Source organism: Lepisma saccharinum, chromosome 26, assembly GCF_977018435.1.
Source record: "Lepisma saccharinum chromosome 26, izLepSacc3.1, whole genome shotgun sequence".
NCBI lineage: Eukaryota > Metazoa > Arthropoda > Insecta > Zygentoma > Lepismatidae > Lepisma > Lepisma saccharinum.
The window spans coordinates 49569893-49595556 of record NC_139254.1 but is presented as its reverse complement, the minus strand read 5'-3'; the positions used below and the strand labels follow the sequence as shown (position 1 = coordinate 49595556).

The following is a 25664-nucleotide window of genomic DNA, read 5'->3' as shown; positions in this document are numbered from 1 at the left end:
TCTCTTTCTCACATTCTCTCTTCTCTCTTTTTCTCGCTTTCTCTCTCTCTCTTTTCTCTGTCTCTCTCTCTCTTTCTCTCTCTAACCCTATCTCTTTTTCTCTCTCTCTTTCTCTCTCTCTAACTCTATCTTTTTCTCTCTCTTTTCTTCTCTCTCTCTAACTCTCTCTTTTCTCTTTTTCTCGCTTTCTCTCTCTCTTTTTCTCTCTATCATTCTCTCTTTCTCTTTTTCTTTCTCTCTTATTTTTCTATATTTTTCTCTCTCTTTCTCTTTCTCTCTCTCTCTTTTCTCTCTCTTCATTCTCTCTCTCTTTGTCTTTTTCTTTCTATCTTATTTTTCTATCTCTTTCTCTCTCTCTTTTTTCTCTCTCTTTTTCTCTCTCTCTTTCTCTCTCTCTATGTCTCCCGGATCTCCGGGCCCACACACATCTCTCTCCCGAGCACAGCCTCAACTGCTAAAGCAACCTTCTCCATCTTCTTCAAGGCTTATTTGTTCATTTACATTTAAACATAAACAATAATATTGTATTAGCATCAAAACTGCACCTACAGCAAAAGTAAATGGAAACATAGTTATGAAGAAGCTTTGTGTAGTTTATAAACATTATAATAGTGGTTTAATAACGGCCAATAGTAATTTCGATAAGCTATTTTTGTCGAGTAAGGTGGACAAAGATTTGTCTTGACGATTATCTTACAGTGGGCCACTGAAATCCCAACTAATAATACGTAATACAATCTGAAAATTGATATTTTGAGGTATGCCATGTGAAAGTGCCCCTTGAACCTCAATTTTTAAAATTAAATGTAATGCTTTAATTTTATCCTATCTTGTGAGTGAGTAATCTAAAATTATCATTTGCATAAAAATTCGAGTATTATTTTTATTATTATTATTATTATTATTATTATTATTATTATTATTATTATTATTATTATTATTATTATTATTATTATTATAAGTTAGAAGGTAGAATGTTTTTTATTGTTCGTTTATTTTAACGTTCTTATTTACTCTTGTTTTCTATTGTGTCCCATCGGTGACACCAAAAAACAATTAATTTATTCTTTAACTGTTACAACTCCAGAACCTCAATTCACGAAAACTAAATTAAATTCCTTATTAAGTGAAGAGGCAGTGTTTCAACTGTTCCACCCGTCACACAAAATTGTTCATTTGTAGCTACAAACCTGGGAAAGTATTTCACGGAGACTGTTTTGGTACCTCTGCAGAAGAAAAGCAATGCCAGAAAATGTTCTGAGTACAGGACAATCAGCTTGATATCTCACTCGGCAAAAATTATTCTAAGAATTCTGAACAGACGCCTATACTCGAAGGTCAGTGGCGAGTTAGAGGAAGAACAGTTTGGTTTCAGGAAAGGAAGAGGCACAAGGGATGCAATTGGTTTACTGAGGACCATTGGGGAAAGATATGTAGAGAAAGGAAAGGAGGTGTTTGTAGTATTTGTAGACCTGGAGAAAGCCTTTGATAGAGTGAATTGGGTTAAACTTTCAGAAATTCTGAAGAAAATTCAGGTAGATTGGAAAGAGAGGAGACTTCTAAGCAACTTATACATGAATCAACGAGTTAAAGTGAGAACAGGAGACGAAATGACAGAAGACTGTGTAATTGGAAGAGGAATACGACAAGGATGCTGCCTATCGCCTACTTTGTTTAATATCTGTTTAGAAGATATAGTAAAAAATTGTTTCCAGGGAACAGGAGGTGTCAAATTGGGAGGAAGAAGAATAAACTGCATAAGATTTGCTGATGACATGGCATTATTCGCTGAGGATGAAATAACCATAAATAGTATGTTAGACGAGTTAAACAGCAGCTGTGAGCAGTATGGGATGAAGATTAATGTAAAGAAGACAAAGGCAATGGTTATTGGACGGAAACCAAGGAATATTAATGTGAGAGCAAACAGTGAAAGAATCCAGCAAGTGGATAGCTTCAAGTACCTCGGATGCACTATAAGCAGTGACATGAGCTGCAAACAAGAAGTGAAAATGAGAATCTCAATAGCAAAAGAAGCTTTCAATAGAAGAAAAAAATGTTTTTTGTGGACCCATGGACATAGGTCTAAGGAAGAGATTAGTGAAATGTTTCGTGTGGAGTGTAGCAGTATATGGTGCAGAAACCTGGACGTTGAAAAGAAATGAAGAGAAACGACTCGAAGCTTTTGAAATGTGGACATGGCGAAAAATGGAGCGTGTACAATGGACGGACAAGGTAAGAAACGAAGCCGTACTGAAAAGAGTTGGTGAAAAAAGATCTATACTGGAGACCATCAAGAAGAGGAAAAGAAACTGGTTAGGAAACTGTCTAAGAAGGAACTGCCTGCTAAGAGATGCCTTGGAGGGAATGGTTGAAGGAAGAAAAGTCCGTGGAAGAAAGAGATATCAGCTTATGGATGATATTAAATTAACTGGGTCGTATGCTATTACGAAGCGTAAGGCGGAGAATAGGGAAAGCTGGAGATTGCAGTGAAAAACCTGCCAATTAGGCAGAAAACAATGAATGAATGAATGAATGTTTAATCATTAGTGTTAAGTTTCATATTTCATTGCCCAGGTGTAAGAAAAATGTTGCTTAACTATCAGTACAATAGTTACTTTAATATAAAAAATATAGTCAGCGTGTTCCACGTGTGACAATGAAATGCCCCATATATGCATATACCGTATATCTCTGAATGCATGACTACTTCGAATCCAAGACGCCCCCCATTTTTTAACAAGGGATTACAGAAAAACTACTTTCAAAACTTACAAATGATTACCTTATTACAAGTAACTGAAGGAGGCAAAAAAAAGTACTGGTACACAAAAAATAAAATCAGATACAGACATCCCTTAGTCAGATACAGATCTCGCTTAGTCCTCCTCACTGGAATGGTCCACAGAATCTGCAGTGTCACTGCCACTGTCATTGTGATTTTGCTTTTCTTGCCATAGTAGATCGTTTCACAACAATTGATAAGGAAAATGTTCGCCACAACACTCAGTACGTGCTATCGCACAACAATGCTCGAAGCGCATGCTTTATACTATGGGCAGCATGTCCAGACAAAGAAAAGATAAATTTTATGATTTTTTTATCGAAACTTTCTTAATTCTATTTAAATAATATTTTTTAGCTTGTAATGCCATTATTAAAGTTGAAATATGCACGAAGAAAGTAAAATATGTTAGTGTTATGGCGTAATTTCACCCAGGTATATCACATTTGATAACTCGGGACCAGTGATGTGCCGTAGACTATAAGTTTACGTCTACATGCGTTGTCTACACGTAATATACGCGTAGATTACATTGATTTGTAGTTTACATAGACTACGTAGAAAATCTAAAGTGCATTAAAATTAATTTTCAAGGGTTTCATGAAAGGAAAGTGACATTTTCAACTATATTGGTTCCTAACGAAATCAAAAGAACCCTATTTAAAACAAAATTCCTCGTCTCTTCTATTATCAACCATGGATGAAGATAAATAGTATGTAAAAAGCAACAACAGATGGCAGTCGTGAGCCAAGAGTGGTCTTTTTCCCATAAAACACTAGAATATTTCATATATTAGGTTTCTTTCTAGGTGAGAAATTGTTTGAATTTGGAAGAAAGAGTATGAAAAGTTCTCCTCACACATCAGCAACTGATATGCAGTATAATTTTGTTTTACTTCCACGGCGCCCTTTGCTAAGTTATCACATTTCGCCATGTTGTTTACATAGATTACGTAAACTACCTGTATAGAATAGTCTACGTGTAGAATGTAGACTATCATTGTTTACGCGTAGATGCACATCACTGCTCGGGACTCAACCATTACTTTCTTCGACAAAAATACGAAGCCGAAAAATATCGAAAGATAATTTTCCCTTGCTATTCAGGTGTATCAATTGAGAAGTTGTAGCAGTAATTACACCTATTATTTTAGTTTCATTGTTCAGAATACATGTGAAGTGATAGTGTGTGTAAATTGGTAGCCTATCTTGCTCTAGTTCTTTCTATTTCTTACTCTATTTCTCTATTACTATCTATTTCTCAGAGGTTGGATATCATTATTTTTCTAATTGTAAAATACAAAGAAATTGCATAGCTGATACACCAGTAAATTCTTATGTTGATGTTAGGTGATTCTTCTTTGAGTGAAAATTAAAATGAACGTATGGACGAAGTGAAATAAATTATGAAAATTTTGCAATTGTCAAATTGTTTGACAATAGATCCGTAACCATAGTTTCAAATGAATATGTCGTCGAGCCTTGGAAGATTGTTGACGATGGTCAAGGAAAGATGATGGGAATATTCAAGTCCCACACCCAGTGGCGGCGATTAAGGGGGCCCAAGGGGGGTAGTTGTCTCCCACTTTTTGATCCACACTATGGCCTCTTAATGACTAAGAGAAAGTGAACTGTCCTTGCAGCCCAAGATTTGGCACCCAAGCGCTGTCCTTGCTCATGACTACATGTTGTGAAGAACTACATCATCAATGTGGGAGGTGCTGATACACAGGGTGTCCCAAATAAAAGTATACCCAGATCAAAGTCAATCACAACATTGGATATACTTTCATTTGGGACACCCTGTACTAGGTGGAGTTTTTAGCAAATACTCAATGAGAGGACAAAAAATTGGACAGTCAGATTGATTCACCACTTCGTCGATTTTGCCATTGCTGCTTCCTGCATCCAAGGCGGCTAAGGATAATGGGTGGGCTAACAAATGCACTTTACCTTACTTTAACTCCTCCGAAAAGTTTATTTCTACTGACAATGACATTAATAATATGCAAAATAACAAAGTGTAGATGATGATTCTCTTCAAAGACAATTATCAGTCACTCACTTACCACGGTATGATAAAAATTAAAAGAATAGGCCAAAATGTCGCAATCCTGGAGGTGATGGTCTCACTTTTGTACAGTGTGCTACATGCAATGTGTTTATCTCCTTGTCATCAGAAGGTAGTTATTATAATAATTCCCATAAGAAAAATATTCTCATCATTCATCAAGGTGGACTCAAAATGTTTAGGAAATATACAAGTTTAGAAGCATTGTGCAAATATTGAAATGTTTTTTGTTAAATTTTACGCGTGTATATTTTGTCCACAGTGGCGGCAATTGGGTACCAAAACTATGGGTGGGGGTGGCAATGTGTCAAAACTGTGGGGGGTGGAGGGGGGCAAAGAAGGTTTACTTTCCTTTGGTACATAAGGTTTAGCATAGTGTGGGGGTAAGAGTGGCAAACAGCGGGGGCAACTGCCTTCCACGTCCCCCCTGTTTGTCACTGTTTGTACAAAGTAACATAAAATCATTCCCATGATAATTGCAATATAGCCAAAGGCATGAAAGTAGAGTATTTTAAATAAAAACGTCACTACAGTCATTTTTTCGATTGGATTGGATTTTGAGTTGGTGTTTTAAGTCCACTTTATGCACAGTTCGGCTAATCGGGACTGGGCCTACAGTTTAAAGTGGAATCCGAACCACTATGAGCTTCCACCGGAAATCGAATCCGGGACCCCTTGATTACAAGGCGACGACGCTACCACTGCGCCATCGGGAGGCTCTACAGTCATTTTTTTGTCATGTATTAAATTTCCTCATTGAGTCCCAAGGTATCACATATGATACCAAGTGTGAAGTAACATTTTCCTCGTTGAATCCTCAGGTAATTTGATACCTCTTCTAAAAATATTTCTAAATTGGAGGAGGAGGAAACACTGCAATATTATCTTTAGATAGGTGGCAAATGTCCCAAAACTTCAAATTTTGTGAAAATATTATTAAAAATTTGGCTTCGGGACTGAAGGGGATATGCCCCGAAAGCAAGACGACTCCATACTTCTGGGCATGAAATTGAGGCAAAAAATCTCGTCTTGGATTCAGAAATATACGGTATATTAGCCACTGTCAGTGGTGTTACGATACAATAATTAAAAAGTCCAGATAGATTGATTGATTGATTTGGTGTTTTAAGTTCACTTTTTGCACAGTAAGGCTAATCAGAACTGGACCTATAGTTTAATGTGGGATCCGAACCACTATGTGCCTCCACCGGGTATCGAACCCGGGACCCCGGTCCAGTTAGACAACTGAATGACTCCCGTCTTATATGTATGTATGTGTGTTAAGGGAAATATTACTTATAGGATACTCAGTAAATCTTGCCCCCCTCCACCTACGTCCTAATTCATTTCTGCAACATATTACTTCGGGACAAAAAACCACTAACATTGTTTCAAAACCGTAAATTCCTTGCAACAATCACTTCAGAGTGGATCACCAATTACGATATGAATTATGGCTGCTTGTGATGTAACTTTCGGTGCAAGAAACATCGTCGAGACCTTGACAATGGAAAAAATGGCAGTCGCTCGTACACCAGGAGATTAAATATAAATTTTATGAACTTCTGAACTTCTTTGTTGAAAGGGGAGCCAGAGGGAGCCTCTGGGGTTTCGGAGGGGTCATTGCCAAAAGAAAGGGTTTATGCAACTCCCTTGTCGAAGAAGATCGAGGTGCGGAACTCTCACTCGCCCATGACGCTCTGTTCGTAGCAATTGGGAAACAACTCTTTTGTCTTTAAAGTGGCCATTTCTTCTGCTGGTATCCCAGGTGAAAACCCGCAATCGAGGGACTCCGGACGCAATTTCTGCAGTGAGGTAAGACTTACTTGCACATTGAGACATTTAAGAAGATATTAGGAGATGCGTTCCTTTGCTAAGATCCATTGCAATGCCCATAGAGGCTGTGTGTGGAGCAGGTGCATCTCTCAACACACCCATTGGTAGCTGTAGAGGTAAGGAAATTGAATTAAGTAGCAGAAATGTGTACTTTGGAGGAAAACAAGCATTCTGCACAAAGACGTTCCTTGAAATGCTATCGTCTGGTCTCCAAAAAGTGAAAACTGTAGTCGTTGTGTCCAGTGCTTTCCACCTATAAGCAGCACCTTAAGTGGTATCAGTGGCGTATTCTCCATGTTATTAATTTATCCAAGTTTTTGTGTGGAGTAAGCTGAGAATGTTAAGCATTGAAATATCAATGGATGACGCTTTATAATGCAAATAACTCGGTGTAAATATATCTTACTGTTTTCATGATATACATTTTCAAAGTTTGGGTTCCGCGACTTTTGAAACACCCTGTATAAAGAACTTAAAGACGTGTTTATGTACGCCACTGATCATTCTCCATCGCACCCTTCTGACGACCGGGTTTCCTCCCCGATTGTACGTGGAGAGGGGTGTTGTATTACCAGGCAGCATCTATGACGTCACAGTAATGGTCTACTATCTAGTCCTCCATCTTGCATATCAATGGTTCATTATCTGCTACCACTGTTCAACTTCTGGTCTTTGAAACCTTCCCGCTTGCAGTTAACATCAGGTTATATTTGAACCTCGTCAGATTCCCAATTAGCTGCGACTTGGTTATCTTGCTCTTACAGATTTTTTAATCAAATAAATAAAAGTATAAACGGGAAGAAAACAGCCAAATGTACAGCTATAAGTCTAATAAATGTAGAGACGGTGTTAAAGGCGGAGCTACTGCTGAGCATGCGCACTCATCTGGTTCCCTTCGAACATCCGGTTAAGCTGACGGTTCTCTGGACGTTAATATGAAACGGCGAAGTGGGTGCCAGCTGTGGAGCCTATGGTTGCACAGTTCGATAAGGAACAAAGTTATTAAGTCAAGTATCACTTCATAGGTTTCCGAAGGACATAGAGAGAATATATACATGAGAACTTGTATTTCTAAATTACATGAACAAATAACTCTACAACATACCTTTAAATATTAATTGATGAAATCTATGAACACCTTCTCGTTACAAAATAAATATATGTGGTTCAGTCTTAATTAAGTCACCATTTTATTGTGAAGCAATCAGAACAATGAATTATTATATTTTGTTTGTAGCCTACGTCCATATGATCAAGCATATGAGATTATGTAAGGTTGTAGAAAAGGTAGACGTGTAATTAGACTATAATTAGTGCTGCATCTACCCTCGGGTTGGTAAATGTACAATGCAAGTCCAACTATCGTTGAACACAGCACTTTTGTTATTTTTTAAGAAGAAAGGTTGTCTTTTAATAATATCTGCACTGCAGTTGCTCATCCAATAGATTCAAGCAGTTCACTCCTTCATGGTAAAGCTTGAACAAATACTTTTCTTGACTATCGTCAGTATGTGGCGCTATTGTCGCACAACTGTTGAAAACAAATGCTCATTTCTTACTTCGTTTCGGAAGATCCGGGAGAACCAATATTTACGTTCCAATTTTTAACACGGTCCATAGAATATTAATGATTCATATATATAATATGTTGGGCGAAAACAACCAAATGTAAAGCTGAAAGTGAGGATTGATGAAAATCAAAATAATGATATCCGTAAGTATACTTAAGAATTGTTTTAAGTTGCAAAAAGTACAAATAATCATAAAATATAATTGTTCATGTTAGTTATGTGGATAGCAACTTACGAAATTATTAAAGCAAATTATCTCAGAATCCTTGAAAGAGTGTCACAATCTTGACTAATGTTTTGAACTGGATTTTAAGTTAAACAACTTACATGTCATGATCAGGTAGAAAATGAAAGTAATTTCAAACCTAATTCTGAGCTAACTGTTACGTAACCTTTTCTCGTTCATAGTTTGTTGTCATAAACTGAAATGTCTTCCATTCAGAAAGTCAACTTTCGTTGTAATAAGTACGTAACCACCAATGCCATCATATCATTCAACGTAGCGTTCACTTCTTTTGACGACAGAGAAAATATGAGCCGTAAAACTTATATGAAAGACCTTGGTAGAAATATGAGCTAACACGAACTGTCAACATGGACAAATGAGATTACTGGTGTGGTAAACCTTCGTCAATTCTCAGTTCGGAAGTTTTGAACCAGGCACACAAACTATATATCTGGTGTCGTGAATACTCCTAGATTTGCCTGCTGATAAAAGTATGTATTCATAATGTTGTTATTTATTAGCAATTATATCCTACACTGGCTGTAATTAACAAGGTTACTAGAGTATAGAGATTGGGCAGATGGATTGTGTTTTTTGTGATGACGTAATCACTGTGAGAGGTGAATTTATCCATAAAACGAATACGAAATCTATTCCCTATTGTTGCTCTATACAGATAGGAAAAAATGGCAGAAACTCAACATACGAAATCACGTACACAAATACACATTTTCCCTGGTGTAAGGTGCTTTCTTCTTTATAAGCAATAAACACATTTAAAGTTTCTGGCTTCATATAAATTGAATATACTCACAGACCATGAAATAAAATGTTTAAGATGAGCAATAAGACTTATACACACAACATGTAATACAAATAATACACTGTATAATATAATTTGATGAAATTTAGTAAATCACTTTGTAAGTTTCATGTCAGCCACGGCCTAATCGCAAAAACTTGTTACTTGCTATGGTTTTGTGACCTTAAGTTGCCTTCCCACCGTTTGATGGCGCTAGTGAGTGACTTCAACATTCGCTTTTTTCCAATTGCTAATCCTTATCTACAGTTTGTTATTGTTCTAGTGTTTGAAATCTGCATATTGCGACACTGTCGTTTCATTGTTTCACATTATAGTGATACATTAACCTGTTCGCTAGTACGTCATTGCAGACATCAAACTTAAACAGCCACCTTGGAGATAAGCCAGGGTTGGTAATTAATTGCATATGTGCTACTCTTTTTTTTGTGCATGCAGGGTGCAAATTAGGAGGGTACAGGTGTCAAGGGTTAGACAGAAAACCGTTGGAAGCCAGCCAAGGTTTCTCATGAATATTTAGCAACATTGTTGGTCAGTGTTGCGATTGTGTAATGATTTTACAGCTTGCACAGGTACAGGGGGACGGGACATTAGTGTAGAAGAAAGTTTGAGGTTTGAAGAAACTAATTTGCTCCTTTTATAACCTCATAAAGTCTTAATTCACTAGAAAGTAGGTTGCCTAAGTAACGGCTGTGATACGTTGCGTCTGAATCTTTTTTCTTGGAAAGCGTGTAATAAAAGACTTAAAATCTGGAAGCATCCTACTCAAAATATTTAGTAATCTTGCTCAAGCATGATTATAATGCTAAGAACACTAAACCTGATCCATCTGACTTGTCCCCGTAAGCATATGGGAGGTATAGGAGAGGGGATAACAATTGGAAGTAATTTTCCGCACAGATGAAGATGAAGCAGATGCAAATCACTTTGTGCCGACCTCCGTGGGGGAGTGGTTAGTACAACGCGCTACTAGGACAGGAGTCCCGGGTTCGAATCCTGGCCTGAAATGGGTACTCTTTATGAGTGTCCATTCGTCAGTTTCATCCTAACATCACTCAATCCTCATCTTTGCGATTAGCCAGACGAAGCAGAAAAGCAAAGGTAAAACGAAATCAATCAATGAGAAGCTAATCCAGAACACGTGTTTCCTGTTGGCGTACTGATAACGTCATCGCTTTGTATACAAAGGGTCTCGGGTTCGATTCAAGGTGGGGGCACATTGCGCACTTTAAACCAGGCTTGTTAAAGATCCATGGACTCATAAATTCTAATGGGTTTTATTGGGTTCGGCAACAGGACCGGAACCTTTTTTCTCGAACAATTTAAATTCGGTCCAAGTTGCGTATTGTTTTATTCAAGAAAAGTTCCTTGACCGTATTTAAATTCATCTGGAGAAAAGGTTCCTGGACCGGATTTAAATCGATCTGGAAATAAGTTCCTGGACTTTATTTAAACTGATCCGGAAAGAAAGTTCCTGGACAAGATTCAAATTGATCCGAAAAAAGGTTCCTGGACCGTATTTAAATTGATACGGGAAAAAGATTTCTGGATCTAATAGAAATACTTTCCAAATAAAAAGGTTCCTTACGGTCCAGAACCCATTTATTCTTGCTGATTTTCTCTCCTGGACCGGAATTGAATTTAGTTAAAATTCCTGGACCTTTAACAATCCTGATTTAAACTGCAGTTCCAGTCACGATTAACCATTCCGTGCATAAAGTGACAGCCTTTTGATTCTGAAACCTCCCTTTTAGAAATTACTTTGCGGGTTCCCATGTACCACACGTGTTCCATGTTTTCTTGCAGTCCTTGATACTTGCACACAGAGCGATGTTCCATTTGAGCTCATTCCAGGAACTAACACAATCATTAAAGGAATGCCAGTCGGAGATTCTTTCTCATCATCTTTCTCTGTCCAGGAAGTGACAAGTCAGCCAAATGGAGGCCCGTGATGCAACGACCACGGGTCTGTTTTTCCTCCCTATAATCTCTCACGTCTGACATTGCAGCAGCATCGTGGCAAATGGCAGTTCCCTGAGACAATTCATTGTTATGAGTGATTGCGAATTGCTCAGAGGATAAAATTCCCACGAAGAGGTGGAATCCATATTTACGTCACCTTGCAAGGACATGCTCATCTGTGTGTCTTCTTTACTTCATCCCGTGGACTCTCAACTCCAGTGCGAAGGATAGATCACACTAGTTCATACTTCACTGTTCAGGTAGGTTTTTTTCAACTTGATTGAAAAATTTTAATCTTGGCTTCACCTTCTTTAATATTCAAACGTTTTGGCTTTGTAATCAAGGTATCCCGAGTTGAATACCCGGTGTAGGCAAATAGCGGTTCGGATTCCACGTTAAACTGTAGGCCCAGTCCCGATTAGCTAATCCGTGCATAAAGTAGACTTAGAACAAACAAAAAAACTCAAACTAAAAATTGTGGTTGAGTGGTTATCACATAGTGCTACGACGCTAGGGGTCTGTGGTTCGCTCGATTGATTGATTTGGTGCTTTATGTCTCCTTTATGCACAGTAAGGCTAATTTGGACTGGACCTACAGTTTAAAGTGGGATCCGAACTACTATGTGCCTCCACCGGGAATCGAACCCGGGACCCCTTGATTTCAAGGTCTGCGGTTTGAATCCAGGCCTGGACATGGGTTTTCTTTGTGAGTGTCCCTTTATCAATGTCATCATACATCCTCGTCGTCGCGATTAGCCAAAAGTGGAAGAAAAGTGACGCTAAATAATAAATCTAGCTCAGATTCGAACTTAAGATTCATAATGTTCCTAGTTATGTAGTCAAGTGGTTCGGGTTTGATCTACAGTGAAGCACATTTTACATTGGTTCTGATACCACTTTAAACTGTGGGTCCAGTTTCATGAGTCCATCTGAGCTAAAGGGAGTTTTCAGGCTCAAGCGACACTTGGAAAAAGACCTTCAGAAAGAAACTAAACTTTAGTGTGGGTGTGACAGTAAGCTGCACGTGTAACTTGTTGGTTGAGTGCCACTCGAACTGGGCCACGCAAGCATCTGTGGCGGAACGTTTAGCACAACGCGCTACGACACCAGGGGTTCCGGGTTCGAGTCCCAGTCTGGGCATGGGTGTTTCTTGTGAGTGTCCCTTCATCAGTTTCTCATCATATCATCACTCAATCTCACCTTCGCGATTAACCAAAAGTGACAGAAAAGGGAGGGAAAGTAAACCAAATCAACGAACTGGGTCGTTTTTGCCTCCGTTATTTCATGTAACCTCATACTTTTGTATTATCAGAAATAGTTTTGAAAATATGGAACTATTTATACTACTCAAAAATATTAAAAAAATAGTTTGTACCTATTTCAAAATATTGTAATATATATATATATATATATATATATATGCAATTTTGTAAATTACTCATAAACCCAAACTTCGAACTATGTTTTCGGAGTTTTATAGATTGGTAAAAAGTAAACTAGCGGCGTAAGGTACTCATCGAGTACTTTTTACCCCAAAAATGTTCCAGACATTAACCTCAATTATTTGATCATTTCTTTGTCCATTGCTTACTAAGAATTGTCGCTTCATGCTGATAAAATGGAAAATACTGAAAAAATATATTGGTGTTTTCCCCGAAAGGTACAAAACTATATAACTTGTTTAATTTAATGTACTATAGACATATATTAAAAACAGGTTACCTCCATTTCGTACGAAATTTGGCATATATCTCGCATATGGTAAAATTCATAAAGTGTTTTACATTTCGTGTTTTTCTAAATGGTTCAAGAATGGGAAACTAATTTAATCTAAAGCATTCTTTCAGTAATTTTCAACAAATCTTAGAAACATGAACTTCAATGATAGCATAATTGATTTTCTTTTGTTTCGTGCTATTTTATAAATCTTTATCATACATTTTTAAGGTGGAGATATTGTCGTACATTGCTTGAAATGGCTCAAGAATTAGAATGAAATATAACGTAATTAATTGAAGACTAAAATTGGTAAACGCTGTAAGTGCCACAAGAATTCAAACACCGTTTTCCACGTTAAACTGTGAAATGTGCCATGCTTTATAATGTGGTAAACGTGAAATGTGGCTGGTAGCCCTGTAAGTAGTTCAAAGGGCGTGTAAAGAGGTCACTAGTGTGCACGTTCTTACGGGCTGATGTGCGGAACGATGCTATTTCCCAACACTTTCGTTTTTGGAACTTACAACGTTTACCACTTTTAGTCCTGAATTGTTTCTCGACTAAAATGTTTCAGACATGACACTGAAGGATTGTGTAATTAATTTTTTGTTCGGCTTCCGTGGAATTTCGTGATTTGGTCCTAAGTGGAAAATTAACATAATTATTATTCGTGCCTCGTAAGATATCGAAGTGCGGTATCACATAATTTCAACTTAATTGCCATAAGCACAATACCGAAGTACCGTGTAAGTTCTATGACTTCTCGCGTATGAAATTACGCTTGTCATTTGAAAGTTAACGATGTACTGTTTGTTAGTTTCATTAAACTGAAAAAGGATCTGAAGTTGCCTTATTTTAAAATACCCGAATCCGATTTTATTAAAACTGTACTTTATGCTCAGGTAGGATATCTCATCTCTTCTGCTGCTTTTGACTAATGTGAACATGGCAGTTTTTCATAAGTGATGTGCGTCCATACTTAAGCAATGACTATATCTACGCATAGGGAAGGTCCAGAATGCTGTAGGGTTGATTGAATAAGATTATTTCATGTCGCTTTTGTTTGTCTAATCGCGACGATGAGGATGACATCATAAGATGAAATTTGATGAAGGAACATACTTGGAGTATTACATGTGACGACCAATACTATGGTAATATTACAGCCAGAGCTGTACAATAGAAGAGTTGGTCATTATGATCACTGAACCTCCTCCCTCCCTCCAGACCCATCAATGTAAACAATGCCCTAAGCTGTACGCTTGGCGCTGTAGTATCACCCCCTACACTTAATTGTTGACAGTGGCGGCGATTGGGTTACAAAACTGGTAAGGGCAAGGACAGTTTACTTTCACTTCGTAGATAAAGTTTAGCATAGTGCAGGGGCAAAAAGTGGGGGTGCAACTGCCCCCCACGTCCCCCCTAATCGCCGCTACTGATTGTTGTAGAAAGGCGAGAAACACCTTGGTGCAATCTTCTGTACAATTACGAACATTTTTTTTTCCAAGTAGCAAACGCAATGTATGAAATATTCCCGTAATTGATGGGAAAATATGTTGCACTTGTCTGAAAATTGACATGTGGTTTATGTTCACATTTAACCTTTTCCCCAACAAATGGTGCTTGAAGGAGAATGCAACAATTTTTCTTGTGCATGTGAAGTGCAAATTTCTCAGCTAGATGTGATGCAAGACAATTAAAAAATTTACATTTTTTGGTATCAGTTCGTTATATCGGAGACACATTAAAATCGGATATTTTGTGTTTCGTATGGTTCGTACTTATCAATTGTGTATTGCTGAACATATTTGAAGGTCCCATAAAGGTTTTCACACGATTAGAAACATATATTACACTGAAATAAGCCATTTCTTGAGTGTTACGCACGTCATGGTGCAAGCCTCAAAAACCATTCACGGATAGCCCCAAAAAACATTCACGCATAGCCCCAAAAACCATTTGGTATCGTATAACCATCCACGGATAGCCCCAAAATCCATTCCCGGATAGCCCCACGGACCATTCACAGAAGGTTAGGTTAGGTTCAGTTAGGTTAGGCAAACATAGTTAAAAAACGGCGTGGTTACGTTTTCGCTTAAATTGAAGCAACAGGAATTGTTTTCCGGCTGAAATAGATTGAAAGATGAAAGAAAAAACCTCGAAGAACTTCGACAATGCTACAGAAACTGATTTCCATAAGTAATTTCTCCTGTAAATTTGAAGAAAATTGTATCCGATATAGCGAACTGTTACGACTTTTTTAACGACTTTTTCTCCAAGACAGCTTTGTAAAATAATTTTTAATGCAGCCTACACTGCTTATCTAGACTTTGTAAACAAGAATCCAATATGATTTTGGTTTAGATTAAGTATGTAGACACATAGTCTACGGCTTATGGAGGATTTTCATGCTTAATTTGACCTACCTTCTCCAACGTTCTACAACCAGAAAGAACAATCCCTTTTATTGAAATTTTCGCTTTATTTTAATAAATTGAAATCACTCCAGCTAAACTTTATTCACCAAAAAAGGGATGATATAATTTTTTCCCAAGCATAATTTAAAATTTGAATTATACTTCTTTGGGCGGATAAATTACGTGACGAAAGGAAAGATTTATTTCACGCGCTCGAATTTCATATGGAATCATATATCCTCCAGTTATCATATAAACCCTCCTATGTGTCATTTCCTCAATGGACACTTGTTCTATTTGCTAAATTTTCTAATGCTTTTCGTTTTCTCTGTAAAAACAAAGGATAGAACATTGAAATTTATGGCACTTAGTGGTGGTAGATATGCTTTTTTGGGGGGTGCAAATTTGTAGATATGATATTTGCAAGTAAACTAAACAATTTCTTTGCGGTTCTAAGCCCCTGGCTAATTAAATCTTCACAATATATATTTAACTTGTAATTTTTAATTCATTTATACATTTCGGAGGGAACAAGTGCTTCCCTTTGCCCCCGCCAGGTTACGCCTATGCTTATCTTTGCACATAGTGAACAGAAATTTTGAATATTATACCTTAAAACATATTGTAATTCATGCTTTGTGCTAAATACATGAACATTTTTAATAAGATTAACTTATAATTTAATTTGATGCAAATGATTTTTTTATCACCCTGTCTCTGAACCGCCTATTTCTTCATCAGGCATTAGTACATACACACCCTGAGTTACATACATATACAATTGCACAAAATTCGCTCTTGAAGTTAGTAATTTATTTCTCATAAAACTATACATAAAAATACATGGTTATTGGTACACTCATCTGAAATATTATTTAAATGAAAGCTTGCACTATTCTGAACAAAAGAAAACAAATTTCAAGGTTCTACGGCAAACATGAGGGAAGATGCGATCATTTATAACCTAATGCGTGTCATTCAAAGTGGAGTCTCAAGTGGCGTACGCGGAGATTTTAAAAAGCGCGTTACTTCTGAACCCTTGACCAATTTTTAAAAAAAGTTGTCATTTTTGTAATCAGCATTAAAAGTTCTACAACCATACTGAATTTCATCAAAATCGGGGATGGTGGGTGACATTTTCACAAAATTCTGGATGATTTTACATGGAATGACCCTAATACATGTAATATATCAGCATTATGTCATGAAAACTTATGTGGAAAAAAACAACCTTCTCTTGTCTCGGCTCTGTAAGGTTGGTCGGTTTCAAGATGGCGTCCTCCTTTAATCCACAAGGCAGGAATCTTTGATAACTTGATCATTAATGGACACTAATGATTTGTCAATTGTGTTTGCTATCTGTATACTATCTGCATTCAATTCAATTTTCATTGAGGGCGATAAGAACAGGGATAAACATAATTTTCTTTTGTGGGCGGATTTCCAGCATCCCCACCACCCCATTAATTTGCACACTGCTTTATGGAATGGAGATTTGTGGACATTTCTGCCTGCGCTATGGAGGTAGGACTCCAAGCACTCTCGATCTCAGCTATTGTGTAGTTGATGTGATCAACATCACGCTGCTCCCTCTTTTATCCCCTCCCTCTTCGGTACTGGAAAAGCTGTGTGAACACGGCATCCCCTTTATTTAGAGATATTGTCAACAAAGTCCCACCTGAGAATACCAACAATAAGACTTTACTGACTCCTGCCGAAAAATATGCTCAAATACATCAAAATATAGCTATTTATTGAAATATATTATGTTCATTTCTTAAATTAGATGGGTGACTAGAGGATAGTTTAATGTAGTCGGCTGCACAACATTTCAACATTTTGTTGGCCATAATGTAAAGTGTGATTGTTCTATGTGCTTGTGTCTTCAGGTCTTCAGATTGTGGTCATCATTTAAAGTGTAAGTGTTCTATGTGCTTGTCTTTCAAATCACTGGCCACCACGTATAGTGTGAGTGTTCTATGTGCTTGTCTTTCAGTTACTTGACCACCATGTAAAGTATGAGCGTTCAATGGGCTTGTTCTTGGCTAGCATGTAAAGTGTGAGTGTTCTATGTGCTTGTCTTTCAGGTTTCTGGCCACAGTGTAAAGTGTGAGTGTTGTATGTGCTTGTCTTTTAGCTCCTTGGCTGCCATGTAAAGTGTGAGTGTTCTATGTTCTTGTCTTCCACATCTTTTGCCACCACGTAGTTTGTTTCATGTGCTTGTCTTTTAGTTCATTGACCACCATGTAAAGTATGAGCGTTCAATGGACTTCGTCGTGGCCAGCATGTAAAGTGTGAGTGTTCTATGTGCTTGTCTTTCAGGTTTTTTGGCCACAGTGTAAAGTGTGAGTGTTCTATGTGCTTGTCTTCCACATATTTTGCCACCACGTAGTGTGTTTCATGTGCTTGTCTTTCAGTTCATTGATCACCATGCAAAGTATGAGCGTTCAATGGGCTTGTTCTTGGCTAGCATGTAAAGTGTGAGTGTTCTATGTGCTTGTCTTTCATGTTTTTGACTACAGTGTAAAGTGTGAGTGTTATATGTGCTTGTCTTTTAGCTCCTTGGCTGCCATGTAAAGTGTGAGTGTTCTATATGCTTGTCTTCCACATCTTTTGCCACCACGTAGTTTGTTTTATGTGCTTGTCTTTCAGTTCATATGAGCGTTCAATGGGCTTCTTCGTGGCCAGCATGTATTGTGTGAGTGTTCTATGTGGTTGTCTTTCAGTTATTTGACCACCATGTAAAGTATGAGCATTCATTTATGGGCTACAATGTAAAGTGTGACTGTTCTATGTGCTTGTGTTTTAGATCCTTGGTCACCATGTCGAGAGCAGACGTCCTTTCCAAGCTGACCATTGACAGGGACCCTCCCACAGCCCAGCTGCAGGAAGTGGCCCAGAAGGAGCTGAGGGAATCCCCGGAGAGGATTAAAGAGTCCATTGTAGCCCTCAGGAAGCTCGTAAAAGGTTAGTTCTTCACCATTCGTGTTCTAACGTGTTATATCTAAACAGAATTGTATTAGTGAACCTATTACGTGCTTTGTCACTGTATTCTCCTTTAACCATAATTTGAATTCGTATTTTCGTATTTCTGTGTGACGTTTTATAACTTTGGTAGATTAAACGCAAAATCGTTTGACAAAGATTGTTTTCAAGTCCACTTTATACTGAGATAGGTAAATTGGGATTAGACCTGGAGGGGAATCGAACCAAGGACCTATTGATTACAAAGAAAACCGCGTTGTACGGAGATTCTAGATAGACGATGAGAATGAATGGTGAACTGATGAAAGATGAAGAACAGATATAATTAAGTGATCATGCCTTGCCCAGGTTTCGAACTTAACTTCTGAGCGATATAATATAACCACTTTGCCAAGTGCACTGGCAAATAATTTACATTATTACTATACATTAACTTAACGTTCACTGGTGTAAGCCAGTATATACGAGGGCTATTTTTTCAACCTCCGATAGGGCATTAAATCATAACCACAGTGAATAGCGAAATGGGTTTATTGACAAAAGTTACACGTACACATACATTCTACTTTTCAACGTAATCACCAAGAGAATTCAGACATTTATCGTACCGATGCACCAGCACCCTCTGCAAAGAAAGGTGCCGCCAGTCTGTTGAGCCAGGTCTGCCGAAGCTCCGAATTGGTGTTGTAAGCACCGTCCTCCCAATCACTTTCTCATCGCCTGGAAAAGGTGGGAAGTCACGGCGCCAAGTCAGGGATGTAGGGAGGGTGATCAAACATTTCCCAGTGGATTCAATGAAAAAGGTCTTGGGTTGATGCAGCAACATGCGGTCGGGCATTCTCATGAAGCAAGACAATGCCCGAAGACAGCATGCCTCTCTGGCAGACAGCTCATTCGACGATGAATTTCCGCTGCATTGTGCCCCTCTGCCTGTAGAAATCGTATCACACTACGCACCTCGCAGTTGGCGGGAGAGTCGATTGTAGAGGACATCTCTACGCGCCCGTCACTCAGCTTCGACTGAAGCGTTGGCCTTGGTAGTGGTGGTGGTAGTGGCAGGAGGGACGCCAATCACGCTGCGTGACAACCCGCTTCCTAGCGCTTCATGGGCCTCCTGGCGGCACCATCAGAGGTTAAAAAAAATAGCCCTCGTATATGTATTTAAAAACTTGTGCCGGATCTTTTAGCGTGTTTACTCATAGAGCTTCATCTATTCATTTGGTTGATAAGCGAGTCCATTCAACCTACGTCTAAACAAAAGGAGGTAAGGGGTATGGGCATAATAACCTAAGATAATTTATTCCTGTTGTTACATTACCCATTTTTAATAAAGCGTTTTCGTTTTTAGTTTTGTCATTACTAAGGCGATTTGTAACTTACAAATTATAGTTCAAAGACCAAAGTTGTAAACAAGATTACAAAATTAAGTGTAATGTTAAGTATACAGGGTGTCTCAAAAATAATAGCGTACACTGACACAGGTGAAAGTACACCATAATAGAAGCAAAAAGTCTCAGTAAACATGGGTCTGCAAACGAGCCGTTTTCGAGATAATCGCGAATGTGTGATTACAAGCCGCCACTGACTTCATTGTTTGTAAACGTCGTCCTAGTTGGTAAAATGCTTTCGAACATCCCAGATTCATTTCGGAATTGGTCACAAGCATGTACAATTATCTGTACTGATTGTATCCATCCTGTTTAATTAAAACGCCACCTCTCCGAAACGTTATGTTTTGTAAACAAAGAGCAAACCTCGGAACGCGCAAGGAGTAAAGCACTCGGTGTTTACAAAATGCAATCAATGACGGCTTCTAACCACACATTCGCAAACATCATTAACATTTTACCAACTAGGACGACGTTTACAAACAATGAATTCAGTGGCGGCTTGTAACCACACATTCGCACACATTATTAGCATATTACCAACTAGGACGACATTTACAAACAATGAAGTCAGTGGCGGCTTGCTTGTAATCACACATTCGCGATTATCTCGAAAGCAGGCTCGTTTGCAGACCCATGTTTACTGAGACTTTTTTGCTTCTATTATCGTGTACTTTCACCTGTGTCAGTTTGCGCTATTACTTATGAGACACCCTGTATGTTAAAAGAGGATCGATAATTAGTAACTTTTGGTACTTTTCTAAAAAAAAAATGTTACACTGGTATTTTTATCATATGTATGTGTGTATATATAGGTCTATACTGTATGTATATAAAAATATATGTGTACACACATTCAAGCACATAATTAATTTGCACTTGTAATATTTTACAGCCGAGAGCAATCTCCACATACGAGACGATGATGAGTTTCTGATTATATTCCTACGCCCGACTAAGTTTTACCCTGAAAGCGCTTTTGGGCTTGTAAGTAATCCTTATTTATATCCTTATTGCTGTAAAATACATAGGGATATGCCGATATATATGTTGGAGTTACATGCTCAATGGATTCTACATTCTGTTTCGGGAATCTATGGCGCAAGGCCACGCATTCCGATAGAGAAGGGAGAAAGCGAGTGAGCGGGGCAAAGAGCTGGTAGCTGCAGTCGCGTTTTCCCCTCCATGGAGTCACTTCCCCTCTCACGCGTTCATTGGTCGAGCCCTCTCGTGTCCTACTTGCGCAGAGGACTTGTTTACGTTCACTTTTTCCAGAGATTCCCTGGACAGGGTCGACCATGTTTCATGGAGCATGCAACTCCAACGAGTTTTGTTTTTAGTAGAGTAACACTAGTGTTGTTTCCGGTGTGAGTTCTGACTTCCGCTTTCTTTCATTAATTTGTAGAGTAAACGGACGACGTGATTGGTGAGTGAGTTTGTTTTTAGGTCCACTTTATACACAGTAAGTCCAATTGGGACTGGACCTACAGTTTAGACTTTAAAGTGGGATCCAAACCACTATGTGCCTCCACCGGGCGCGACGCGATTGGTCCTTACTAGAGTGTGCTCCCTGTAAGTCACGCCAGCTGCTTGCAACAACCAATCGGATGAGCATAAACTTGATATGTTCCCGCGTTCTCAAGCTATTGGGAACGGAAATAACGTACACGCAACGGCAAAAGAAACAGTAGGTGAATTGTCCACCACCATTTTCATTCATCACAATGTGATGACAATGAATTGAAATAATGACGTCAATAAGCAGAGTACAATGCCTGCTTGGAACCAACATAGTTTCATTCCTTAAAACAACACAGGATGTAGAATGAAAACGTAATGAAAATAGTGGTGGATAATTTGCCTACCATTATCTTTGCCGTTGACTGTACTAGCCCAACCCAGTTCGCTGCACTTTTTGACACCAGGTGTAGTGCTGGTGCATTCCAGTGTGAGGCTGGTGCAAGGAAACTTAGTTGAACCACATAGACTCTGTACGCAAGAATAGTGGTGTTCAAGTTCAGAAAATTCAACAAACGCCTGCCTACTTTCAGTATCATTCATTGGTTATCATCACGTACCACGTGACACCGTACACCCCTACAGAACGTAGTGAAAAAGATGCAGACACCAAATACACTACTTGATACCAAATGAACACAGTAAACGACTCGATGTTGCACTTTGTAAGCAAGTAGACACCTGAGTTCAAAGAGAGTCAAAATGTGAAGCGAACTAGATGAGGCTACTGTAACTGCAATTTAAGAAAAGTGGGGTAAAATACTAGCAAACAGGGAAAATGTCAATATATCCCCCCTCTCCTGAGCAAGTGTGGGTATGTCTGTATAATAATAATAGAAATCCGTGACTCGACAGCCCTTTAAGGGCCTTGGCCTGTGTCCCGACTGCCAGTCTCCCTTCCACAATCCTATCTAGAGGCGTGGGGTTCTTTAACCGGTAATGGGGTGGCTTGGGGTCAGCACGTCGAACCCTCAGCTTTTGTAGGAGATTTCCGAGACCGGGTTACGCTACTCACTCGTACCTCCCCAATTTCCTCACGATGGTGAGTTGCCACCGGTCCTATACACAGGCCGAAAACCCAGAGACTGAACCCAGGCGGACTCGAACCCATGCCGTCCCGCAGTCGGGGCCTTAGACCGCATGGCCACGGAAGAGGACATATGTGTGTGTGTAATAGGAGGGGAAATTTCCTTAATTTGGTTTATTTCACTTCGCTTTTCTGCCCCTTAAATCCAATCGCGACGATGAGGATGATTGATGATCTGAAGAAACTGGTGGGGAGACACTCACAAAGAATATTAATACCCAGATCGGGCTTCAAACCAATCACCGCTGGCCTCACAGAACTCTGTGCTTACCCCCTCCGCGTCGAAGTTCGACAATATTATTGAAATAATATCATTCCTAGGCACCGTTCAACTTTCCAAGTGAATCATGTTCCCTACCCCCTTCAGACGCCGGATAAAAATTCGAAACTTCTTTTCTTAAATCTCCATAATGGTTGGGATATATAGGCCTACACGTGAAATAAAAATATTTTCAAGTTATTTTTATTTTTATTGCATTTATTTCAGAGAACTGTGGGCTTCGTAATATAGAAGTATGTTTTGTTTCATTTGAGTTTTCTGTTTTTAGAAATTGACACCTTACAATGCTATTATTTTCTCATTCCTGTTTAGTAAAACTACGCCTATTGTATAGCAAATAAAATCATCAATATTGAAGCTCTAGTTGTAAAATTAACAACATGAAATATTAATGCAGATATTTTATCTTCAGATTAAAGTATTTGAGACAACTGTCATCATTTGTTAAACAAAGAGAAACTATAGCTCATATTATGTTCTTGTTCGTCCTTTCATCTTTCTTTCTTACACATTCTTGCAAACTTTAGGTGTTCAGAAATAGGTCAGTGTTTCATTTCATCAATTCTCCTTTCTAGAACTGGCGATGTAACAATCTTCGTTGTACATTTATTGTTCCTTCAGAATTTTCTTCTGAATCGCTTCCACTTTCGTCATCCAAATCGTTCATCTGTATTATCCTCTCCTCCCATTTCTTTGTTGTACGTGTACGCTTCTGCAGGAAAGATTTGTGAACATTGGTATTTTCTGTTTTGCTTCACCTGCGTACTGTAATCCTGTGCAGGTGAATGCGAAAGTGTCATTTCTGGGATCTTCCCAATTCATCAAAACTACTTTATCATCATTCCTAGAGAATTCTTCCCTATCATCCCTCTGCATGTTTTTATTTAGTTACACAGTGTTCCAAAATCATTATCGGGGTTTCATACTCGTTTACTTTCCCTTATACGAGGGGTGACTGAAAAGTTCTCGGCCTACCCATGAAGGGTTGCCAGGGGCTCAATCGTTCATGGCTATTTTTCAACACAGTCCCCTTTCAGCGCCACACACTTTTACCACCGGTGCCGTAGGCCCATGATACCTTCCTTGTAGAACGTTTCATCCTACACTGCAAAAAAGTCCTCCACCGCATCCATGATGTCATCATCTGATGGAAAATGGATTCCACCGAGGTGTTGCTTGAGTTTAGGGAACAGATGAAAGTCTGAGGGAGCCAAGTCTGGCGAATAGGTAGGGTGTCGAAGCAGTTCGAAGCCGCAGGACTCGATGGTGGACATTGCAATGGTGGCGTGTGCGCGGGTGCATTGTCTTGGTGGAAAAGGACGCGCTTCTTCAACATTCCACGACGTTTCACCTTGATGGCCTCCCTCAAACGTTTCAGTTGAGCAGCATAATATGCACCGTTTCACCTTTTTTTAGATACTCAGCCAGGATGACACCCCTCGCATCCCAAGAAACAGAGACCATCACCTTGCGAGCTGATTTCACTGACTTGAACTTTTTGGGGGTGGGGGAGGAGGGGTGTTTCCACTGTTTTGAATGCACTTTGGACTCTGGCTGAAAGTGGTGGACCCATGCTTCGTCCATGGTTACAAAACGTTGGAGAAATGTCTCAGGATCAGCCTGAAGGAGGGTCAAGTTTGCTGCAGACAAGAGGTGTCTCCGACGTTTGTTCTCAGCACTCAACATTTTCGGGACCCATCGACATGACACCTTGTGCATGTCCAGCACAACTGTTAGTATGTGTCCAACGCGTTCCTGGGACATCCCCACTTTCTCTGCGATGTAACATTCTGACACTCGCCGGTCTGCCATAACAAGATCCTGTATTGCTGTGATGTTTTCTTCAGTACAGGCCGTTGCCGGCCTTCCAATGCGAGGTGCATCTTGAACAGAGGTGCTCCCCCTCTTGAATTCCGCCACCCACTTTTTCACAGTAGAATACGATGGGGCATCCTCCCCCAATGTTTCCATAATGTTCTTGTGGATGTCCTGTCCACTCATGCCTTTTTTCAGGAGGTATTGTATAACCGCACGAATGCTCACTTTATCCATTTTTCAGAAAATGCTCACCGTCTTCACTTCAAACATCAAAATATGAAAAACAAAAGAAGATAGTACTATGAAATTTGGTATGGGGCTTTGCAAAGGCATATATTATGATTAGCTAAAGTAACATTCAGATACGATAAATGCATCATGGGTAGGCCGAAAACTTTTCAGTCACCCCTCGTATGTGGGATACAACGACAAAGCTTATATAGGACTAAACAACAACTCAACAAGTTTACATCGTGTACCTTATAAATGTTCAATGTGAGTGAGTACCTTTCGTGATCCATCCGATAGTCCAATGCTTCTCGACGCTTTCGTTCGACACACTTGGACGCCCAGAACTCTTGCATTTGCAGACACATCCAGTTCGAAACTTATTAAACCATGAACGAATTTTGTTATCAGACGTAGGGTCACTTCCAAATCGCCGTTGAAAAGCTCGCTGAACTGAAACAGCAGAACCACACCTTGCAAATTCAATGACACAAAAGGACTTCTGCATGGGAATCGCCATCTTGTAATACACCTACGCCGATGTGACCAGTGATGTGCCGTAGACTATAAGTTTACGTCTACATGCGTTGTCTACACGTAATCTACGCGTAGATTACATTGGGTTGTAATTTACATAGACTACGTAGACAATCTAAATTGCATTAAAATTAATTTTCAAAGCTTTCATGAAAGGAAAGTGATATTTTCAACTATATTGGTTCCTAACGAAATGAAAAGAATCCTATTTACAACAAAATGTATCTTCTCTTCTATCAACTATGGAAGAAGATAAATAGTATGCAAAGAACAACAACAGATGGCAGTCGTGAGGCAAGGGTGGTCTTTTCCCCATACAACACTAGAATATTTCCTATTAGGTTTCTTCCTAGGTGAGAAATTGTTCGAATTTGGAAGAAAGAGTACGAAAAGTTCTCTTCCCACATCGGCATCTGGCA

The 25664-nt window shown here is 39.0% G+C and overlaps 1 protein-coding gene across 6 annotated transcripts in view; it reads left to right on the top strand.

Annotated features, from left to right (window-relative positions):
* The window catches only part of LOC145979843 (clavesin-2-like), a 93792-nt gene that overhangs the window by 37091 nt on the left and 31037 nt on the right, over positions 1-25664 (top strand). The window contains exons 1-3 of one of the 6 annotated variants that reach the window (XM_083112876.1): positions 6556-6671; positions 18214-18371; positions 20673-20764. In XM_083112876.1, coding sequence (XP_082969002.1) covers positions 18227-18371; positions 20673-20764 — 237 coding nt within the window. In that variant the 5' untranslated portion in view covers positions 6556-6671; positions 18214-18226. Of the gene's footprint in view, positions 1-6555; positions 6672-6755; positions 6809-8383; positions 8407-8911; positions 8981-11288; positions 11532-18213; positions 18372-20672; positions 20765-25664 lie in introns of those variants that run through there. The other 5 variants (XM_083112878.1, XM_083112879.1, XM_083112877.1 and 2 more) reach the window with 5 other exon arrangements.